Genomic DNA, 23,373 nt, shown 5'->3' on the forward strand with positions numbered 1-23,373 from the left:
GTTGCGTATGTGTCGACTAATCACTCAGCCAGGCGATCAGTGGGCATATCCTGGTATTGTGTGTCTGAGTGTGTTTGATGGTGTCAGTCCACAGCCACCGATTTGTGGACAGAATAATAGACTGCCTCTCTTGACATAACCTGATAAGGGGAGGGGTCTTTGGGGAAAGCCAATAAGAGGTGGCCCGGGGGATTTTCTTGTCTATAAAATAGAATGTCCAGTGTGGGGTCGTGTCTGTGTGTTCTGCAAAGTCTTTGACCCTCTTGTCAGTTGAAGTTTTGTTTGACGCAGACTTTGTATCAACCATGCCGTGACTATTTAAAGTGTAGCATTTGGGTTTTTTCATTTTGGACTGCATTTTCTTTGCATATCTGTGAATTAGCTGATTCTGGAGCCATGGAGGTAGTAGGAGTCACTGGAGTTTGACAATATAGTTGGTACAGGTGACAACAGTATTGAAAAGTGTATTTATGTTTATGTTGTAGGTGTGTAGGAGAAGATGCATGGTACAATTGTGGATTCTCTTGCACTTGACAGGTGAGTTTCACGCCAGATGTCCATATTGTTTTTGTGCTATGACAAAAAAACACAGTAATTCACAGACATCCTCTTTTTTTCCCTATGTCTAATATGGATTGTATATTTATGTATTTTGGGTGTTTTCAGCTTGTGTGGCAGCTATGAAGGGAAGGTGCAGTCTGTTCGGGCGTCACTATGTTCATACGTTCGATGGGGTTTTGTATGAGTTTCCTGGAGACTGCAGCTACCTCCTGGCTGGAGACTGCAACCATCACTCCTTCACACTGCTTGGTGAGTCATACTCAGACAATTCAGTAAAGAAACAAAGACATCAGGATTGTGACACTGTCTACACTTGTTTGTGTAGGTAGTGCATTATTGTATCAGTCCTGCCACTGACATTGTTTTGAATATGTATGTTAAAAATAGTGTTTTTATATTGGACCATCAAAATAAGTTTCATTTTATTTTCCACAGATTCAACCCAGTCTTGACGTAGCCTAGCCCTGTTTATTATAGCAATGTCAGGAAAGTGTCTATGTTGATCTACAGGTGACCTTGTCAATGGTAAAAGAACTGGAGTTACTCTGTTTGTTGGGGATGCTTTTGAGCTGCATCTGTCTGTCGATGGACTACTAACCCAAGGAGAAAAAATGTAAGCAGATGTGAAGTCAAATGTCAATATTCAGTTATGTTTGTCACATTTTCAAGTTTGTGTATCTGCTTTTTTTTTTTTAGCCTCTCTTTGCCCTACGCTTCTCATGCTGTGTTTGCGGGCTCAGAGGTGGGCTTTTACAAACTTTGGAGTGAAGAGTTTGGCTTCACTGTTACCATTGATAACGCAGCCAACATTGCCTTGACACTGGCCAAACATCATGCTAACCGCACCTGTGGCCTCTGTGGCAACTTCAACACCCTATCAGCTGATGAATACACCGCCCAAGAAGGTAAGCGCATGCAGAGAAATGAGTAGAGTCAACAGTTTTAACTTTGTGCGTATGTGTTTATGCGGAGGTTTTAAGGTGAAACTAGGGAGAGTTCATGATTACTGGAATCTAGGAAATGATCTGAGTCACCAGTACTGAGAAACAGGAAGAGTAGCAGCTCAGAACAGGAAAAGATAACAACATTGAAGAAGCAAAAGAAACAGTCATGGTAGGATGAGATTAAGGAGAAATCCATCAACTCATTTGTGTTTGTGTTTTCAGGATTCCTCACAGAGGACAGTTATGATTTTGCCAACTCATGGGCAGTGAAGGGGGCTGGTCAGTCATGTCAGCGTGTCACAACTCCCAGCCAGTCCTGCAACAGCACAAAACAGACTTCAGAGGTGAGAGGGCAATTCTTGTACATATATCTCCCAGTCAGACAACCGAATGTGAATGTATCTATATATTTATTTATCGATGTATTTAGTGTTTCTATTACAGCGATTATTATTGCATTATCATTATTATTCTTCTCTTTTTACTCTTTATGTTATTGAAAGAAATGATGTTAATAGATATTTAACTATCATTTCTTTTACTTCTATGTCATTTTTATTTATCTCTCTACTTCATGGAGGGTATGCAAATGACATTCTTTTATTTTGTTTAAAGTACAACTAAGTCAAGGTGAGGTCATTCTACATTCTATAAGCCCTTTGGGTTTCCGACCTCACCTGCACATTTTCATACCCTTCTCTCTATCAAGAGAGATATGTACATGTATTTGTCTTATTTTATACTGTATGTGCAAATTAAAAAAAATGTGTTACTACATTTCTTTGTCTGTATAAAATCTGTCATTCAGAAAAGCAGTAGAAAGAAGGTTAGCACATATTAAGGCTTAATATGGTCTGAACTCCTGATGCCAAAGCAGCAAACTTATTGCTGTAGGAAAAGATCAAGTGTTAATAATAAAACCAGACGAAACACACTTCTATTCAAGTGTCACAGTGATAGTGGAAGAGTAGGCACAGTATCATGACACTGAAAATGAACTAACTAAATGGAATCCATAGTTTTTTTTAACACCTGTGCTTATCCTTTTGTGAAATGTTAATATGACTCTGTGAAAAGGCTTTTGAGAGAATATTATCTTCACTGTGCATTTGTTCATTATTTCTTTCTCCTTGCATTGCTTTTTTATCAAGTACATCATCATTTTGACCTCCAGGTTCTTTTTTTTTTTTTTTTTTTTTTTTTTTTTTTTTTTTTACAATATTATATATAAATGTGATTTCAAGCAGAACAGGGTATCTCAGCAGAACAATCTTTTGAAGTGTCAACTCATTTTTATTATCTATTGGATGTTTGGATTGTATTTTTCCTACATTCATCTTTCTTTTACTAAAACCCTTAGCATATGTCTTATTTTAATGGGTTTTAATGGATCTCTTTAAAACTAAACAGCTAATAAGCAGACTGATATGGCAGGGGTGGATGAAACTGTACAATCTTTATAGCTGTAGTGGGTGAGATGGACAAGAAAACATCAGCCAGGTTTAGAGAGAACATTTTGTATCATAGAAACACCCACATGTGAGAAGATGGTGAAAATTACATGCTACTCTGTAACCACGGTGTCATTAGCATTTTCTCAGTCACTGTATGACTGTTATATTCCCTGCATTTCTGTCACCTTTCCAATGTAACTAATGCTCTTCCAGCATTCGACTATGACTGAGTCAAAATTTTAATTTAAGACTCTCAGAGGAAATCAAAGACATATACTGCCAGTATTTCCTTGCCTATTTTCTACTAGTCTTACATTTATCTCTTTGTTTCTGTTTCTCAGCTATTTATAGGTTTTCCCCAAACAGTCCCATTCCTCTCATAACATTTTTATTTTTCTTACTAGCACAAACCACCATTTCATCCTTATATTTTAATGAACTGCCAAGAAATTACAAAGTTTGAATACCAGTGTATAGGCTCATTTTTAAGCATAAACAACACTTTGTATATTTTCTCATTTTACCTCCTGTATTTAACATGTTTTTATTCGTGTTTATATAGATTTTGTCCAGCTGCAGTGTTCTGCAGAAGTCTACTGTATTTCTGCATTGTGCCCACCTGGTCTCTCCTGAGGCCTTCCTGATGCTGTGTCAGGAGGAAGCGTGTCACTGTGACCAGGAGAATGGCGTGGACTGCTTCTGTCCGGTCTTGCTGGAGTATGCGCGCACATGCCAAGCACATGGGATTGTTCTGCACGGCTGGCTTGAAGAAAGCAAATGCTGTAAGCCTACGGTTCAGTTTTGGATCTGCAAAGTACTATGAAGTTGCCTTAATAATGTTTATATGTCTGTTTGTGTATAGTCCCCAAGTGTCCAATTGGGATGAAGTACAGTGAATGCACCAAGTCTTGTTCCACCACGTGCCATAGTCTAAACATCCAGGAAGTCTGTAAAGATGAGTGCATAGATGGTTGCACATGCCCAGGTAAGACCTAATCCTCCATAGCGCCCTCATTTTTTTTTTTTTTTTTTTTTAATTTCTCTCCTGATGTATTTCAGAAAGAGCACCATGAGTATTTGTGTTTCAGTTGGTAAGGTTTTAGATGGCAATCGCTGTGTGGAGGTGTCTCAGTGTTCCTGTGTGCACATGGGACGGCATTTCCCTCCTGGATCCACTATTTCTCAGGACTGCAACACCTGGTGAGTGGGCATATACATATACATATACATATACATATACATATACATATACATATACATATACATGGGGGGCCCTAGATTGCCTAGATGGCTGGAGAGTCAGTTTATGACTGAAGGGTTGCCGGTTGCTGGGTTGCTGGTTCAATTCCCTGGACTGGTTGGCTGATGTGCCCTTGAGCAAGGCACTTAACCCCATTTTCTCCTCAGGCGCCTGACATGGCAAGCCCACAGCTCATGCAGTGTGTGTGATGCATGATTTAGTGATGGGTTAAAGGCAGAAGACAAATTTCGGTGTGTGGTGCATGTTTACATGTGTGAAAAACTACTACTGACAAAATAATGATTCTATTCTGTTCTGTATACATATACATATACATACACATACATAAATAATGCCGTGTATGATCTACAATATCTTTTTCTTGCAGTGTGTGTCGTCATGGTTCCTGGGAGTGCACCAATGAAGGCTGTCCCGGTGAGAATATGTAAAAGAGTCAGTTCAGTGACGTGTAAATTTTGCTGGTGTGAGTCCTGTGTCTGTCAAATATTGCCCTTTTGCCCTTGTCTCCTCTGTAGGAGAGTGTTTAGTGCTCGGTCAATCTCACTTCAAGACCTTTGACAACAAGTTCTTTACCTTCACTGGCCACTGTCAATATTTGCTTGCAAGGGACTGCACGGATCAAGAGTTTTCTGTCATCATTGAGAATGTGCAGGTAGTTTTTTATAACTGCAAAGATCAATGGTTCTCAAGGCACTTGTCATCTGAAGTATTGGGCTGTTTTGTTTTAGTGTGCTGATGATCAGAATGCAGTGTGCACACGTTCAGTGACTCTCAGCCTGCCCTCTCTGGAAAACATGTCAGTGAAGCTGAAACATGGGGGGATTGTCTCTGTCAACGGCATGGACATCCAGACCCCAATGAATCATGGTATGACAAATAAAAAGTAGTTATGCCTTGAGGTATGTACTGTACATTGAATGTACTGTACATTGAATTAAACAATTTTATCTTTGTGTTCAATTCTGTAGGCCGTCTGCATATCCAAAGATCTGTCCAGACATCTGTGCGAGTAAAGTTTGGAGACAACCTTCGACTGGACTGGGATGGGCGTGGCCGCTTGCTCTTAAAGGTGCAACAAGTTCAGTGAACAAAGATATAATATGTTTGTGGAAAAACTGAGAGAAGTTCTACATTGATCCCTTCACATTTTCTCAGCTGGGACCAAAATGGGTAGGACGCACCTGTGGTCTCTGTGGTAACTACAACGGTAACCAAGGTGATGACTTCCTGTCTGGTTCTGGACTGGTTGAGGCGAGCCCTCAGGCATTTGGTCAGTCCTGGAGGATAAACGGAGACTGTGAATCTACCCACAAACCTGAGAGTGATCCATGTGCTATTAATCCCAAAAGAGGTATATGTACACACAGACACTGACAGAAATGCACAACAGAAATGACCAAACACTTATCTCTAACTTTCTTATTCTCTTCAGTGCGTTTTGCAGAAGAGGCATGCTCAGTTATCATGTCTGAGGTGTTCAGCCCATGTCACTTTATGGTGAACCCGGGTCCGTTCCAGCGGTTCTGTCGTTATGATGTATGTGCATGTGGGGATGGTGAAGAGTGCCTCTGCTCTGCTCTGGCTGCCTATGCATCTGCCTGCTCAGCCAGAGGGGTGCTGCTCAACTGGAGATCTCCCTCACTTTGTGGTAACTCAAACCAAACAATATACAGTATATCTGTGCTTTTTATTAGGAGAGGAGATGAACAATTAACTGAAACAACAAAGGTGATAATGGTGAAATTTGTTCAAACAAACCATTGTAAATATTTATTGCATATTAATCAGCCATAACTGCACAGGCACAACTTTGTTTATATTACTAATATCAGCATAATATCAATGACTAACCTGCAAAATGAATTTATCTCAGCGTGAATAGATATTTGCTGATAGTGTGTTGTGGTTTCACTTTGTCAGATATGGAGTGCTCCGGTGGCCAGGTTTATGAGGCATGTGGGAGTGTGTGTGACCGGACATGCCGCTCTTTGTCTGGAGCTGAGGCAGGCTGTGAGGGTGAGAGAGGGTGTGAGGAAGGCTGTTTCTGTCCTGCTGGAAAGTACCTGAGTGACTCCGGAGAATGTGTGACTGCTGACCTGTGCACCTGCTTACATGATGGACAACTCTACCAACCTAACGATGTCTACGCTGATCACAACAGCATCTGGTCAGTGCTGGTGCATTCTGTACACAAGCAATGTTAAAACATAGTGCATACCGCTCATATGATGTGTGTGTTTTTGCTGGTGTGTGTAGTTACTGTGAGAACGGTGCCATGCGCTGCAGCTCTGCTGAAATGAGTACAATGCTGTCAGATCTTTTTTATGATGATGACCTGGCACCATCCAGAGGTAAGCCTGCACATATTTTTTTCCTTTACTATTTCTTTCACTGTCTATGTAACCATTTGCAATTATTTCTTATAATATTAAATGTTCAGCCCCGTGATGAACTGGTGACATGTCCACGGTGTACCCCGCCTTCACCCATAAGTAGCTGGGATAGGCTGCAGTGACCCTAATGAGGATGAAACGGGTTCAGATAATGAATGAATGAATGAATTAATTAATATTAACCCATAAAGGCCAAGTGTTACTTTTCTGTCAGTTCCCAAATGAAATGTTCTGTATATCTAACCATTCTTAAGTAATTTATCACCATTCATCATAATATTGTCCTCTGTATTTTTCATTTTATCAGTATAAATCTGGTATTTTCCTAAATTTAATTCACTGATCATGTAGATGTTCATAAAAGCTCAGATTAAAGTTGAGGATTATTATATCAGAAACAGAGGAAACTGCCAAAAAAATTACTTTTTCAGTAAAATATATCATTAACTGAGCATAAACCAAGCATTTACATCCACTGTCACTGAGCAAACTCCATGGATTTTACTGGTGAATTAATGTTGAAGAAGATGATGGTGTTTCTCTGTTTGCTACGGAGCCTTTGAATGTCCAAATGGGTAATATCTGATGACCATGAAAAGATGGCAAACTGCATTTTACATCAATTATTTACATGAATTTATAGGATTAATGGATCAACCAGTATTTAACATCTTAGATCAGTAAATGGTTTTGGTCGATGATGGATGTTTGGGTCTTTATGGGTTAAACGTGAAATGTTGCTTGCTGCAAGAGCTGGGTTACAAGATTTAATGACCTTGCAGTTTGTCAGATAACACTCAACCCAATCAAACAAATAGAAAAGCCAGAGCATCAAACCAGTCAGTAGAATATATAATGTGGGCCAGTCTAATTAACCCCTAAGTGAAAAATAATTTCCAGCGAGAAATAACACATTAAGGTTTGTTTAAATACATCCTCTTCAAAATGCAGGATACATACAATATATTGTAAGCTTGACCATGTGCCACTGTTATTTAGTTGACACTTTATCCCAAAATATACAAAAAAAGTGTACACTGAATGTCAATATTAATATTTTGAGATGTAACTTTTTTTCATTTGTATCTTGTAGTAATAAAGTAATTTGATATTCTGTGTGGCACACATTAGAGATACATTATATCAAAAGAAACTGTTTTGCTTTGCAGAGCGGCGGTCACCTCAGTGCCCTCCTCCACTGGTACGTACAGAATGTGGTGCTGGAGAAAGAGGCCTGGAGTGTGCCAGGACCTGCCAGAACCTGGACTTGCCCTGTGTCAGTCTTGCCTGCATCCCCGGCTGCCTCTGTCCTCCTGGCACAGTAGGTCGAGTGTGTGTGTATTGTAGACAAAGCTCCAAAACTCTAAACTGGGACTTGCTGATTGATTAGTTAATTAATGTCAGGTACGCCACCGCAGAAGCTGCATCGCACCAGAGCAATGTCCCTGTTACCATAACAACAGGCCTTACGCAGCAGGACAGACGATATCTGTGGACTGCAACACCTGGTAAAATGATCAGTTGCCTTCATAGTGATGAAAGGAAATACCTGCTTTCATAACAGGCATTTATTTTTGCTTTTACAGTGTGTGTGAGAACAGGAAGTGGAAATGCACAAATAAGGTGTGTGATGGCGTGTGCCGCACTGTCGGAGAGGGGCATTACATCACATTTGATGGCCTCAAATACTCTTTCCCTGGTCTCTGCCAGTATGTCCTGGTCCAGGTAAAAGTCAGATCTTTATCCCGTCTAGTTTGCATGTCTTTCCCTTCCTGACTTTTTTTGTTTATCTTTGTCTTTTCTTTTGTTATGAACAGGATATGTGTAATGGAGAAGAGGGTTCATTTAGAGTGCTGGTAGAAAATGAGGCCTGTGGAATTGTGGGGCATCGCTGCGCAAAAGCTATCACCGTCTTTTACCAAGGAGGATTAATTGTAATGCAGCATGGGGAGGTAATACTAACCTGATGTTTTTTGTTTTTAATTCATATTTATTTATTTATGATATATTTAGATTAGTCTCATGCAGGCACATATATTTATTTATGGCTTATTTGATAGGGACAGATACATGTACATAGATACACTGAGAACTGCAATCAGTGTAAATAGCAAAAGAGGTAAGACCTGAGTACAGTTTGAAAGGAGTACAACAAAATATTTCTCATTAATTACAACCATTGATTACAACAGGATGCAAAGATAAATGCCAAAACAAATCAGATTAAAAGTACAGGTTTTTTGCTGAACAAAACATCATTTTCTTCAAGGTCCTGAAGTTCTTAGCAGATTTTAGATGATCAAGCAGTAAGTTTCAGAGTTTTGCTTATTTGGCAAAGAGTGATGTTCTGAGCGAAAGTTTAACAGAATGAAACTTTGCAGTTGCCACATGAAGGTAGATCTGCTTCAGCGCTATAGTTTATTTATGTATTTACAAAGAGGCTGTTGAGCAAGTTCACTCAAATATTGAAATACTAGGTTTATGTAGTTAAAATGAATAAAATTCACAAAACTTACCATTTTATGTTGGTTTTAAATGTAGCAATAAGGATATCTTCATATGTATTCATTCATTCATATTAATACAGACACTATGGATTTTAGTGTGGACTGTCTGGCCTGAGACCAGATAGTGTATATTAGGGGTGTCCAAATCCAGTCCTTGAGGGCCAGTATCCTGCATGTTTTAGATCTTTCCCTCTTCCAGCACACCTGGTTCAATTAATAATCAGCCCATCATCAACCTCTGCAGAAGCCTGATAACGATGTAATGGCTTCCAGGTGTGCTGAAAAAGGGAAATATCTAAAACATGCAGGATACCAGCCCTCGAGGACTGGATTTGGACACCCCTAATAGAGGGTAGAGGTTTCTATTATTGCAGTAGTAGTATATCCACTGTTAATACTTGTATTTGTAGTAGAGGTATTAACAGTTATGGACATTTGTTCTGGTTATTGGTAATTGTACTAGCACCAGCTGTTCTACTTTTTAACAGTTCTAGTTCAGTTTGCTGTGCAGCTATGTGTCTCCCCCTACTCCCCCCCTTCTCCCCCAATCTCCCTCTCTCTCTCTATCTCTCTCTCTTTTTCTTTTCCTTTACCCTCTCTCTTTAACTCCAACTGGTCAAGACAGACAACCATCCTCCAGGAGTCGGGGTCTGCTCCAGGTTTCTGCCTGTTAAAAGGAAGTTTTTGCTCACCACTGCCACCAAGTATTTGCTCCTGGAGGATGCTGTTGGGTGTCTGTACATTGGCTTGAGAGTCTGGTTTCAACCAGCTCTATATGTAAAGTGTCATGCGATAACTTTTGTTATGATTTGGCGCTATATAAATAAAATTTGATTGGTGATTGATAATTTGCAAATCACTTAACTTCATCCGATTACAACGAGAAGTTTTTCTTGTTCTTTTACGACGTGCGCATTACTCTCTGTTTTTCTCTTGAATCAGGGTGGTAAGTAATGCTTTCTTACTTTTCAATCAGTTAGAAAACCTCCTACTGTTCCCCCTGTGTCTATTAGGTGAAGATGAAGAGGCCAGTGCTACAGGAGAAACAAGTGGAGATCATTCGATCCGGTCAATTCTACACACTGCTCCTGGGGAAACACATCACCCTCAGCTGGGACAAAGGAACTCACCTTGTGGTCCACATCTCAGCCTCATACAGGGTACTGATGAACTCTACCTCTACTTTTGTGCTGAAGGACTTTAGTTTGTCACATCCACATTGCTTTGCACTAAACATATAGATTTTTGTTGCATACATTTTATTTTGTTTAGGGTCGGGTGTGTGGCCTATGTGGTAACTTTGATGGAAATGTCAACAATGACTTGATGAGCAGTAATAACCAACTGGAGGTGGACTCCTCACATTTTGGCAACTCCTGGAAGGTGGTACCCAGCTGTGCTGATGTAACACAGGTAAAGTATTCTCTTGAAAGTACAGACCACACTGTATCCCACTGACTACATAAGAAATGAATGAGGAATCACCTTGTTAAATAAACACATTTACATTTAGTTGTTATTGATCTACTGCCAACATACAATTTGATTTTTATCTGTAATTATCTTTGTTTAGCACTGAAGAAAAGTTGTATTTTTTAACAAAATCATTCTTTTGTGTTTGGAAAATGAAACAATTACCTTGAAAAGCACTTCATTGTTTGACTGAAAAATTGAGTGTTGAATGTTCTCTGATTCTGTAAAGTACAACAGACTGAGATGGCCTTATCTCACACCCAGATCTGGGGCAATTATAGACCTTTGCTATAATATTGACTGAAAAATGATACATTGGGAATAATGAGAATTTTGCAGATGTTTGCTAAAATGCAATATGTGCTGAAGCCAATATTCATGTTCAATTTTTGCTTTAAATGAATCTGAAAATCTGGATCATAATGATTACAGTAAAAATAGTAAAAATATCAAAAAGCATTGAATTATCTACATATATTTCATCACAACCAACATTTTCTATTCTATTTAAAAGCAAACAAATGCGGGCAGACTTTATTTGTGTGTGTTTCCGCTTGTTTGTTAGATTCGTGCTCCTTGCAGTGACAACATTGTTAAGTTGGTAACGGTGGAGCAGTCATGTCGTGTGCTTACCAGCTCCCTCTTTAAAGAATGCAACAGCCAGGTGAGTGTATTTGCAGGTAATCTACTGTAATATATCATAGCCAAAGCATAATTTCATTTGGTCTTTCTATCTGTATCTTTAGGTGGATGCAGAACCGTATGTAGAGATGTGTGTGGAAGCAGCCTGTTCTTGTCCATCAGTTGGTGACTGCGCATGTTTCTGTGATGTTATCGCGGCCTATGCTCAGGCTTGTTCAGAGCAGGGTGTATCCATCCACTGGAGATCTAATGAGCTTTGCCGTGAGTATAAAAAATTCTCCTTTCAGAAAATTAAGAAATTTTGACAGGGTTTCTGAAAATTGTTATACATTTGGCAAGAAAGTGATATTGTTCTAGGGATAATTCAGTGCTGAAGACATGTTTGTGTTTTCAGCCATGAGCTGTGAGGAGCTGAATCCTAAGAGCCCAAGTTCAGGAGAGGTATTATGCCAGTGGAGGTATAATACCTGTGGCCCTGCCTGTCCGATCACCTGCCAACACCCAGATCCCCTCCACTGTCCGCTCAAATGTGTGGAAGGATGCCATGCCTATTGTCCCCCAGGTGCCAAAAATACTCGCTGACAGAGAGCTAAGTCAAGTTCAGCTCATAATTGAAGAATAATTTAATATAACCTTAAGTAAATCTTGTTTTTTTAGGCCAGCTTCTGGATGAGGTAGCCATGCGTTGTGTTGATCCATCTAAGTGTCAAGTGTGTATTCATGAAGGTCAGAGAATCTCCCATGGCAACAAAGTTATTCTCAACCATGATGTGCCTGACCAGTGCAAGATATGGTAATAGTGCATCACACACCTTTCAGTGACAAGTTGTGAGGTGATATTCATGAATATAATTCTTCTGTGCTTTGATTTTCTTCCAGTCACTGTGAAAACAACACCCTGAGTTGTGAAGCTTGTTCCTCCGTCATTTTGTTTACTACTCCCACACCAACTCCTTCATGGGCCACATACACAACCCAGCCTTTTACAACCTTGATGCCTGAGGGGAACTGTGATCGTGCCATGGATCTAGCTTTTCTGTTGGATGGTTCTGAAGCCCTGAGCGAGGATGAATTTCAAGCAACCAAAGAGTTTATACTCGGAGTGGTCGAACGATTCCGCATGGGCTCAGCACACACTCGAGCCACAGTGCTGCTTTACCACTCTGGAGTCAAAACATATGACCTCCAGGTAGACACATTTATGGACTATGTGACACATCAAATAATCTTTCAAGTGAAAATGTACAGCGCTGCATTCTAGTGCAAGTATTCTGGTAGCTAATACTTCAATTTCCTGAAATAACACTCAGAAATAAGTTTCTTTGCTGACTCTATACAGTAAATTTCATAGAAAAGACTACATCTTCTTGCTTGATGTCAGTATTTTTCTTTTTTCCAATTTCTTGCAGGTTCAGAAGTGGCTGTTTAAGAAAACTGTGCGGGAGCTTCATTACACAGGAGGAGATGCAGCCTTTTTGGATGAGGCTGTAAAGTATTTGGCCATCAACATTTATGACAAGAACAAACGTGAGCACGCCGGCCGAGTTGCCATTATTTTGACAGCGAGTCCAAACCCTCGTTCCATGCGTGGTATCATCAAGATGCTCCGGAAGAAATCCATCACCACACTAACTGTGGCCCTAGGTCCAGGGGTAGACATGAGTCAGATTAATGAGATCACAAAAGCCAACCCAGAAAACAGAGCCTATGTGCTTAGCAGCACAGGTGAGCTCTCTGATAACCTGTTAGAGCTGACGGATTACCTCTGCACATTAGGTCTTGAACCTGAGGTGCCAAAACCTCCAACACCGAAGTCTACGCCAGGTAAACCTCAAGTCACAACCACCACCACCCCAGCGCCTCGTCTGGAGTCACTTCCCTCACAAGCCCGCCCCAGCACTCCTGCTTCCACCCAACCCTCTGTGTTATCTCCCATTACCACATCCCCATCTTTCGGCCCTCCATCCAAAGAAGTGACATTCATCCTGGAAGGCTCTGATTCAGTCGGAGAGGCCAACTTTAACAAATCGCTCCTGTTCTTGGAGGAAGTTATCACACAGCTGGCAGAGGAAGAGAAGTCTATACGCATCACTGTAATCCAGTACTCGGTAACAGTGACAGTGGAAATCAGTCGGTGGGAGCTGAGATGGCAGAGGACCCTGCTCCTGCAACGACTGAGGGAGATTCATTGGAGGGGTGGAAGCCAGACAAACACCGGTACAGCTATTACTACAACCTTGCAGGAAATGGCTACAGTCCCACCTTCACAGGGCCCCACTCCCCCTCAGCTGGTCTTTCTTGTAACAGAAAACCCACCTACTGATACAGTAACACGACCATCTATAAACACTCACACGCATGTCTATCCCATTGGGGTTGGACCCAAAGTGCGTGAATTTGATCTGCTACCATTCAGCTCACCCCAGCGCCCACTTATGGTGGATGACTACAACCGCCTCACGACCTTGGTCCATCGTGTGGTCAATATTACTCATTCTACAGTCAGTCCACGCTCTCCTACACTTCCACCCCTGGTAGTCCCAACACTCTCCACCCTGCCCCCTTCAGGTATAGAAAAATACTTACTTTAAACATTCAGTTCGCACAAAGCTACTTTTCTAATTTTAACTTGAGGTCATATCTTTGTTTAGTGCCATGTCAGAAGGCCTTAGACGTTTTGTTCTTGCTGAAGTCCGGTGAGATGTTTGAGGACATGAAGACATTTGTGAAGGCTTTCATTAACGATGCTGATATTGGTAGGTGCACACAGCTCTTAAATACTGTAATGCATCATTCATTTCATATGCACAGCATTCAACCTGTGTGCAGCGTGTAATAATCTCTCGGATATAGGTTAAAACTTAGCTACCTTTAATCAATCATTTCAGAAAGGATAAAAAGATCAACTCTTAGGTTATGCTATGTTTTCACATTGTTATTTTACACTGTTGCCCTTTAAATCGGAATAATTTTATTTTCAGACACATTCCTCTTTTTATTCCTATTTATACACATCAGCGATCACTTTGACAAGACCCACACTTTATCAAGAATAAATCACTTTGTCACTATCATTTCAACGGGTAAAAAAATATTTTATTCCAAATTCATGGGCAACAGTGTCTATGGTTATGGTCTTTAATGCTTAATGTGCCAAGTTTGGCTTTAACATTATATTGACAACATACTGTGTGCTCCAGAATTGTTTTTATAGTTAATTTATACTAAAAAAACCATACACAGATTCCTGTTAACAATATCACTGTGACATAAATGTGGTTTGAGAGGAGGGTATGTTTTTATGAATTTAACAAACCTATGCAATCACATCAGGAAATATATTGCATCTATATGTTTTGCATGTTATCACTTCTTTTAGCTGTTATTAAATAGAACTGTATATTTGACTGTTCCCTGTCTTCTCTTATTTGCTCTTGTTTTTCAAGCACTTTGAAATGACAGCTCTGCAAGGTGTTAAATTCTTCATGACAGAGGTTGTAGCATTTAACAAGAACATTGCAACTCTGATGTCACTCATATATTTGTGCTCACAGGGGTGAATGGGACTCAAGTAAGTGTGGTACAATATGGAGAAAGCAATACACTAGAGCTACCCTGGAAGCATGAACAGAGCAAGTCACGCCTTCTGAGCCAGGTGGACAGCATACCAAGCAGGCCCTCTGCTGCCCCTGCACTTGGTAATGAATATACAAACTGAAAAGCACATACACTAACACACATATACTTAATGTACATACTGTATGTTAACTGTTTCATTTGTCTCGAGGCGCTGCACTGCGATTTGCTGTGCAGACAGCTATTTCATTGGTCAGTGGTGGAAGAGTGGGTGTGCCCAAGATTGTGGTGATGCTGATTACAGAGAAATCAACAGATGATGTCAAAGAAGCAGCTAATGAAGCACTGGCAGCAGGTAATTATGTCACTGCATGCCAATAACATTGGATTCCTCTAGCAGTACAACAGTCAGCTGGATCAATCTCTTCCCTTCCCTTCAGGTGTGTCAGTGTTCCCTATTGGAGTGGGACCTGGGTATGACAGGAGTGAGCTTAATGTGCTTGGTCACCATGGTAACCAAGACAACACCCTTTACTTGAATAGCATCGATCAGCTCCTGATGTTGCTGACTCTAGACCGTGGATACACAGAGAGAATCTGCAGAGGTGCTTATACACAGACACACACACACACTCATAATGTTTAGATTTTCCATTTATTTCAAGAAACAAAAAAGTAGTATAGTCCAGGGTGTACCCCGCCTTCACCCATAAATATCTGGGATAGGCTCCAGCGACCCCCGTGACCCTAGTGAGGATAAAGTAGGTTCAGAAAATGAATGAATGAATGAATGAATGAATGAATGAATGAAAAAAGTAGTATATTTGAAATAATTATGACCTAATAGGTATTTGCTTTTGTTCTTAGCTGGTCCACCAGGATTGTGTGTGGATGATAATGGGATTGAAAGAAAGGTCAGTAGTGTCAGCTGAAATTTAACATGAACCATTAAAACCAAAGTTCCTCTTTTAATAACCTTTCAGTCTCTCTGTCCACGTATTCTAGCCTGGGGAGTCATGGCTATTGGAGGATGGCTGCCACTCACTACTATGCCACCCCAGTGGGGCAGTAACAGTACAAAACCACAAAGTCAGCTGTGACAGACTGGAGCCCCCAGCCTGCAGAAACAATATGCCACCTGTGAGAGTCCAGGAGACCTGTAGCTGCCACTGGGAATGCCCCTGTATGTACATGAAAGGATTGAAGAGCTTCTGACGTCTCTTACATTAGATTAAACCCATCTATATAAAGTACACATCATCACCCACTTGGGCATTTAACAATGAATGTTGGATGCTAGCATGCCAGTCTATTTATACTGGCTATTAATAGATCTCATGTACAGACGTTCTCTTCCTCTCTTCTGGTGTGTGTTGACAGGCATGTGTATGGGCAGCTCCACTAATCATGTAGTGAGGTTTGATGGCTTGGCTCTTAGGCTGGATGGGGAGGGCTTGTGCTCCTACACACTTCTCACTGTCAGTAAAAGCATTACTGAAGGATCAGAGGTCAAACTACACAGTGGACCTTGCCAGGATTCAGAAAATTACAATCAGGTCTGCATGAAAGCCATAGAGATAATCCACGGGCCACATAAACTGATGCTGAAGGATGATATGATGGTAAGCTTTGTATGACTACTGTTTGTGTGTTACTGTTTCAGATAGCTACGTGGGAGACTTCTCATTGCACATAAATCTCTAATCATCTTGTTTGTGTGTTTTTTGGGGGGTTTTGTGAGCAGGCTTATATTGATCGAGAGGAACTTGCACTGCCATGGCGATATGCTGGCCTAGAGCTAGTTCGTTATGGGGGAGTGATGCTGCAGTTGAAATCTAACCACGGCTACGTCCTGACTTTCACGCCTCAGAGCAATGAATTCACAATCACTTTGCTTGGCTCAACAGCAGGCACCACAGCTGGACTCTGTGGTAAGAAACACTGAATATGCTGCTCAAAAATAGATATAAAATGAGCTATTTCCCTGTAGTATGTCAATACTATAACAATGTCTCTTTCTTGTGGCCATTGTTCATTCTATGTGTCTTTCTCTCAGGTGGCTGTGGAGAGGAGAAGGTTAATGTGCTTGCTTTACGTAATGGCAACTCAACCATCAACCAGCAGGACTTCATCTCTGACTGGATGGTAGCTAGAGATGATGGTGTGTGTTTGCCAGCACGAAAAGCAGTTTGTATGACAGGAGCAGCAATGGGATGTCAGGCCCTACGTTCTGAAGTGTTTCAGCCCTGCCATGAGCACATACCGGTCCAAGTGTTTCTTGCCAAGTGTGAGGAGCAGGCATGTGAGGAGTCAGATATATGCGAGCTCATTTCTGCCTATGCATTCCTCTGTAAACAGAGAGGTGTATGTGTGGATTGGAGGAGCCCTCACCTTTGCCGTGAGTTAATATCTGATGCGCAGATGAATGCAGATGTCAGTTGGAGCCTAAACCTAAACTTAAGCCCATCGTGTGTTACAGCATTCCAGTGCCCCGGCTCCATGGAGTATGATGCGTGTCGGACAGGGTGTGTAGAGGACTGTGGTAGCATACAGGCGTTGCCAGGCGACTGGGCAGTTGCCAGGGGGAACGAGTCGATTTGTATGGACACACCTACTGAAGGCTGTTTCTGTACTGGAGGGACAGTTTTGCATCACGGGGTGTGTGTATCACCAGAAGCATGCAATCAGTGTGTTGACAATCATGGACACACGTATCCGGTAAGATACAAAACAATAACTAATGCATGTGGAATCGTTAAACAAAATCTAAATTAACTTCATAATTACAGAAACACAAGCTAATACATTTACTTTTGCAAAGTATAATACATTTAGGAGGACCAACCATTGAAAACCTGCTTCAGTCCAGTTATAAAATATAATAAAAAATAATCTGCATTGAAGAAGAATTGAGTGTAATACAGTTAATTAATACAGACCCCCCCCCCAAAAAAAAAAAAAAAAAAAATCAGTGAAAAAGTTTTAAATTAACATCCTCCCATTGAAAAATATGTGTGTCTCTAAATATGCAACCTTTCTGTTAGACACTCAGCTTCCTAATCCCCAAATCTAGTTTCAGTCATTATGTATTGATGGCTACAGAATTCCACATCATTCTTGTAGAAGTTGCGTACTCTGAAGATTTTGTGATGTCAGAAATCTTGCCTCTAGGTCTCTGTAACCCTGCAAAGTTTAACCAAAACTTTCAGCCTTCAGCAGATGAATGTGAAATCCCTCAAAGTGCCAAACATGTGACATGTGACATCTCTCTGCACAGTGACATTTAAAGATTGCTGTAAAAAACATTGAAAAAAACTAGTTTTTAAGTGGATGGAGAGGAACGTGTTTACTACAAAAGTAAGCTTTGACTACCCTCTAGTGTTCATTTAAGCTACAGTAAAGACAAACGTGGTTCTTTTTGTGCAGTACATGCAGTCTTGGGTACCTGATGACAATCCATGTATGATTTGCATGTGTTTGGACCAACAACACATCAACTGCACTGCCCGGCCCTGCAATGATGTAAAAGGCAAGAACTCCCACTGTTTTGGATAAAGTATAAATATTATTTTACTAACCATTTTGTCAGTCAGCTTAAATGCACCAGAGCAATAATGAATTATTTGAATTTGTAGCTCCTGTTTGTGGACCCTGTGAGATCCTGAAGGAGAAGAGAGAGTCTAAGTGCTGCCCAGAGTATGAATGTGGTATGAAAAAAATATGTATTATTCCAGTTCTTTGATTAGCTTAATGAGGAAAGAGCAGCCCTCTCTCTCTTTTCTCACATACTGGAAACCATGAGTGGATATGTTGCCCACCTTCCATCTTTTTCCCTCTGTGACTTTTCAGTGTGTGATCTGGTAAACTGCGACCTGCCTGAAGTTCCACGCTGTGAGGACGGTCAGGTTCTGATTCTAAAAAACCCCGGTGAATGTCAGCCTGTACATGAATGCGGTAAGCCATTTTCATATTCTGTGTGATGTTCGAGTTCTGCTTTCCTCTGACATACACACAGACATGAAGCAGAGCACGCATCCATGTGATCTTCTTGATATGTCTCTTTTCATCTCGTTTCTCACCAAGTCTGCAAGAAGGAAGAGTGCTCTCTTCAGCCTCCCCCTGATTGTCCCGCGCATCGCACACTGTCAGTCAAAAAGACAAAGTGCTGTGATGTGTTCGAGTGTGTGTGCAGCTGCCAGAACTCCACCCACTCCTGCCCTGCTGGGTTCATCACATCCTCCTCCACTGATGACTGTGGCTGCACAGAGACCAGCTGTCAGCCAGACAAGGCGAGTGTGTGCTTGTGAGAAACTCTAAATCCATCTTTGTGTCGTTGTTGTAGTACTTTTCAAATATTGTTGGACTTTGTGTCTGTGCAGGTGTGTGTTTTCGGGGGTGTTGTTCGCCCTGTGGGGAGTGAATGGGAGGAAGGGTGCAAAAAGTGCAGCTGCAGCCAGTTGCAAGACAAAGAGACATTACTGCATATTACGCAGTGTACCCCGCCTGTCTGTGATAAGACCTGCCCTCTGGTGAGCTACACAGATAAACTGGAACATACTTGACAATTATGTTCTTGAATAACCCTCAAACCTTATATAATGTTGCTGTATTTATTACACTTTAAGGGCTTTACATACTCTGCATCAGACGGAGACTGCTGTGGGAAGTGCACACCAACAAGCTGTGTGGAAACTCCAGGAGAGATGCGAGGAGACACACTAATCAGAGGACAAATCAGACATGTATGTGGTGGGGGGACACATTAAATATCTGAGCAATGTCTGGATCATTTTTTTCCCTTTAAATGTACCCAAATTATAACATGGTATATGAATGTGTTTTATTTATATATAAAATCTTTCTGTCTTTGTACATAGGTGGGAGATGTGTGGCAGTCTCCAGATGATAAATGTGTGTTACATCAGTGTATGAAGGTGAAAGATGAAGTGTTTATCTCTGCTACAAATGTCAGCTGCTCTGTTATGGATGCACCATCCTGTCCATTGGGAACAGAGTTACAATGCAACACTCATGACTGCTGCCCGAGCTGCCACTGTGGTAAACATACCCGTACATATGCATTTACACAAAAGTGCTCACAAATATATCACAGATAAGTGTAATAATGTGTAGGGGGATAGGATTAAAGCATCTGAATCAGCAAACCTTCAGCTCTGTTACTTTCTCATTATTGCAAAAACACATTATTTACTAAAATGCAGTTTCAGGTCAAATCCAGTAGAGGGTGCTGTTATGTAGGTGTTGACCCAGGTCTGCCCTTACACAGCCTTGGGTGCAATGTACCATGTAATAAACAGCAGCAAAACTATTTTCATTTTCCTCTGTGCAGCTCCAATGGATGCCTGTGTCCTGAACAACACTGTGATAGGAGTAAGTAATGCAGAAACAAACTACTTCCCATGAGCATAATTTGAGTTGTCCTTTGAGTCTTTGATTGCTATGTGTATGTGCAGGCAGGAGAGAGGCTGATGGTGGATGTGTGTACCCACTGTGAGTGCATAGTAGAGGAAGGTGTTGTGAAGAAATACAGACTATCCTGCAGGAGAATAAGCTGTCCCAGTTGCCCCATGGTAACCTTCACCTTCAAAACTATAATTCTTACCACTACTATCATCATCATCCTTACACCAAAGGAATGAAATGTCCATCATTTTCACTCTGTTTTTGCAACTTTCATTCTCCTTCTCATCATAAAATCACAGCCACACTATTTTCAGTATTTGTAAAGGTAAATGATGAATTATTTTGTACAGAATGCCTTTTGAAAATTTGGATTGTAACACATCTTGATTTCCTCCGAAGTGAGCTAAACTACAACATGAACTATAATATTTTCAGGGATACACTTTGCAGAAAGAGGAAGATGCTTGCTGTGGTCGATGTGTTGCCACCACCTGTTTTGCACAAAGGCCAGATGGACAGCTGGTCAGTCTGGAGGTAGGTGATAAAGCAAAGATAATGGCTTTTTCATTAACTCTGTCACATAGGGAAAGGCCTCATTTGCACATTTTGACACTTACATACAACATATCTATAAGATTACAGGACACTTTTTATCTGATTTAGCACCATGCTATATTGTAATGGACTACAACTGAACACAATAGTTCTGTAAGTTAGACAACACTATTATACTTCTATACTTATTATTATTTCTTACCACCCACCCATTATTCTGAGACTTTTTCTTAAGATTTTGTTACTGAGAAGAACTTTTTTATTGGTAAGTTTGATGATTTTAGCCCCAAAAGAATACCAACTACACCTTTCATTATGGGGTCTATGATATTCTCCTCTAGCTACCACATAATAAGCCCATTTCATCATCTTTTCATCATCATTTTTAATTTGAACCTCTACACCGCATGGCTTGAAAACAGAGGGAAATGAAAAGGCAGAAAAATATGCCCACAGCCAGCAAATATGAGAGTCTGAGATGAAAGGTTAAGGAGTCACAGGTGTATTTTTGAACATAAGAGCTTCACTTTACTCAAAAAGTGAAAAATCAATTTATGAAAAATCAAGTAGCAAAGTTCTGGGTCCAAAAAAGAGATTTAGTGCTAAATAAACTAAAGCTATAATAAATTAATCAACCTAATAAAACACATACCACTGCTCAATATAGTTCAACACAATGCAGATAACATGACACTAAAAAAACAAACAAACAGGATAGTTAGTCTTTAAGTAGAAATAAATATACTATTGATCAAACCAAAAATGTCCAAATAATAAAAAAATCTAATCAAACGCTAAAAAATATTAATAGGTAACTAATAATTTGCTGGCCATATTCTTCAGTCTACTTTTTAATATATTTCTCTATGCATTGCATTATTCAACATTATTCTCACCTATACAATTCTTCACTGGTGCCTAATTATGTGTAATAGTATATATTTATTTTTTGTTTTTGTTGTTTTCACTTGAGAATTTGCTTTGGGCATTGGCGGGTGTATGTGTTTTTAATTGTCAGAAATAAAACAATTAATTCATTCAAAATACTCTATAATCCATATGTACTCTATATACTGGCCTATACTTTGTTGATTTACTAATGAGCTTTTTCTATAGTTGTGACATAATTCACTTTTTCAATTAACTTTCCATATACATTAGTAAATATCTGTGTGTGTGTGTGTGTGTGTGTGTGTGTGTGTGTGTGTGTGTGTGTGTGTGTGTGTGTGTGTGCGTCTCTTCCTCCAGGTGAACACCACTCGTGAAGATGGCTGCAACCTTTACACCTGTGGTGTTAACAGTAAAGGAGATCTTGTCCTGCAGACTAGAGTGACCACCTGTCCTCCATTTAACCGGCAAGCGTGTTTGGACCAGGGGGTATGACTCTTAACTCTTAAACTCCATCAGACAGTATTCATAGATAACTTTAAATCTGCAGTTTTGATCAAATCCCTGTTTTTTTTTTTTTTTGGTTTTTTTTTGTGGTTTTTTTTGCTTGTTTTTCTTATCCAGGGGAAGGTCAGCCAGATTGGTACAACCTGCTGTGAAACATGTGAGTAGAATTCAAGTGTGCTTAATGTGTTGCTTGTGAAAATAGGGACTATTTCATTTTAATAAGAGAGTTTGCTTGTGGGTGTAAAGGCACGGAACCACAGTGTCGAAGGACGATGGGCATGCTTAACTATGTAAAAGTGGATGATTGCCAATCAGAGCACCAGGTAGAATTGCACTACTGTGAGGTAAGAGACTACCAGCAAACACACACACATTTAAGGATGATTAATACCCTTTACCCTTAGGATTAGCTTACAAAGTTTTCACTGTCCCTCATGATCCCACCCTTTCTGACTCTCCCTGTGGTACTGTCTGTCCATCTGTCTGTCTATTAGGGCAAATGTCGCAGTAAGTCCATGTACTCCCTGGAGAGGGCTGCTGTGGAACAGGAGTGTGTGTGCTGTGCTGCAGTGGAGACAGAGTCTCTCAGTGTACCCATACTGTGTGCCAATGGCACACGAAGCCACCACACTGTCCTGTCAGTCACTGCATGTGATTGTCTGTCTAAACACTGCACCTAAAACCAGAGGATGACAGAGATAGGGGGGAAGTTTGACATTGCACATGGTTTCTGTCATCCAAGTAAAATGTACGCATTTACAAATATACAAACTACAAGAAGATAAACCTGACTTTTCTGTAAGCACTATTTTGTGTCTGTTATGTTATTTTTATGTTTCTATATATTTTAATTCTTTGGTTTTTAGAGTTGAGATATTTTTTCCTTCATTTTTCCCAAACAGGTTGTAACCATTATCCATGAAACTATAAAAACTTTGCAACAACACAAACAGCCATTGTTATAACTTGTCTTTGTCTCAAAATATGTCTGATTAAAAAATGACATTGTGAGCCATTCTGTTTGTGCACTGATCTATTTTTGCATCATCTGAGGGACAGGCCTGCAGATGGTAGACAAGGCTCAGTTTCAAGCCTCGTCACTTGTGTAAGCCCTTTCCTTCTTCCTCTTCCTCGCACACGCGCACGCACGCACTGATCTGCCCACAGCTTCTCTGTCTTCTTGCGGAC

At 40.5% G+C, this 23,373-nt stretch overlaps 1 protein-coding gene across 1 annotated transcript; it reads left to right on the forward strand.

Annotated features, from left to right (window-relative positions):
• Positions 1-233: 233 nt before the first annotated feature.
• Positions 234-23,201, forward strand: vwf (von Willebrand factor). The gene is made up of 53 exons (XM_030137446.1): positions 234-402; positions 486-537; positions 667-810; positions 1,072-1,174; positions 1,258-1,466; positions 1,728-1,849; positions 3,522-3,741; positions 3,822-3,944; positions 4,048-4,159; positions 4,588-4,634; positions 4,736-4,872; positions 4,949-5,087; positions 5,189-5,289; positions 5,376-5,571; positions 5,653-5,868; positions 6,141-6,387; positions 6,477-6,571; positions 7,783-7,934; positions 8,018-8,121; positions 8,200-8,338; positions 8,431-8,565; positions 10,134-10,280; positions 10,393-10,533; positions 11,159-11,257; positions 11,340-11,496; positions 11,630-11,797; positions 11,893-12,028; positions 12,115-12,424; positions 12,645-13,803; positions 13,887-13,991; positions 14,790-14,933; positions 15,023-15,166; positions 15,252-15,416; positions 15,679-15,725; positions 15,817-15,994; positions 16,192-16,433; positions 16,556-16,742; positions 16,868-17,209; positions 17,291-17,529; positions 18,238-18,340; positions 18,447-18,518; positions 18,661-18,765; positions 18,895-19,100; positions 19,191-19,340; positions 19,437-19,553; positions 19,689-19,869; positions 20,162-20,202; positions 20,286-20,402; positions 20,671-20,769; positions 22,039-22,167; positions 22,303-22,342; positions 22,432-22,529; positions 22,680-23,201. The coding sequence occupies exons 1-53, from the start codon at positions 397-399 to the stop codon at positions 22,863-22,865; spliced, it is 8,553 nt and encodes a 2,850-aa protein (XP_029993306.1). The 5' UTR covers positions 234-396; the 3' UTR covers positions 22,866-23,201.
• Positions 23,202-23,373: the final 172 nt, after the last annotated feature.

The sequence above is a fragment of the Sphaeramia orbicularis genome, chromosome 6, assembly GCF_902148855.1.
Source record: "Sphaeramia orbicularis chromosome 6, fSphaOr1.1, whole genome shotgun sequence".
In the NCBI taxonomy this organism is placed as follows: domain Eukaryota; kingdom Metazoa; phylum Chordata; class Actinopteri; order Kurtiformes; family Apogonidae; genus Sphaeramia; species Sphaeramia orbicularis.

What these genes read in the sequence shown, in the direction of transcription:
- vwf (XM_030137446.1), top strand. An exon ending in GCTTGAAGAAAGCAAATGCT is followed by an intron (nt 3,742 to 3,821) that starts GTAAGCCTACGG and finishes GTTTGTGTATAG; the next exon opens with TCCCCAAGTGTCCAATTGGG. An exon ending in TTGTAATGCAGCATGGGGAG is followed by an intron (nt 8,566 to 10,133) that starts GTAATACTAACC and finishes TGTGTCTATTAG; the next exon opens with GTGAAGATGAAGAGGCCAGT.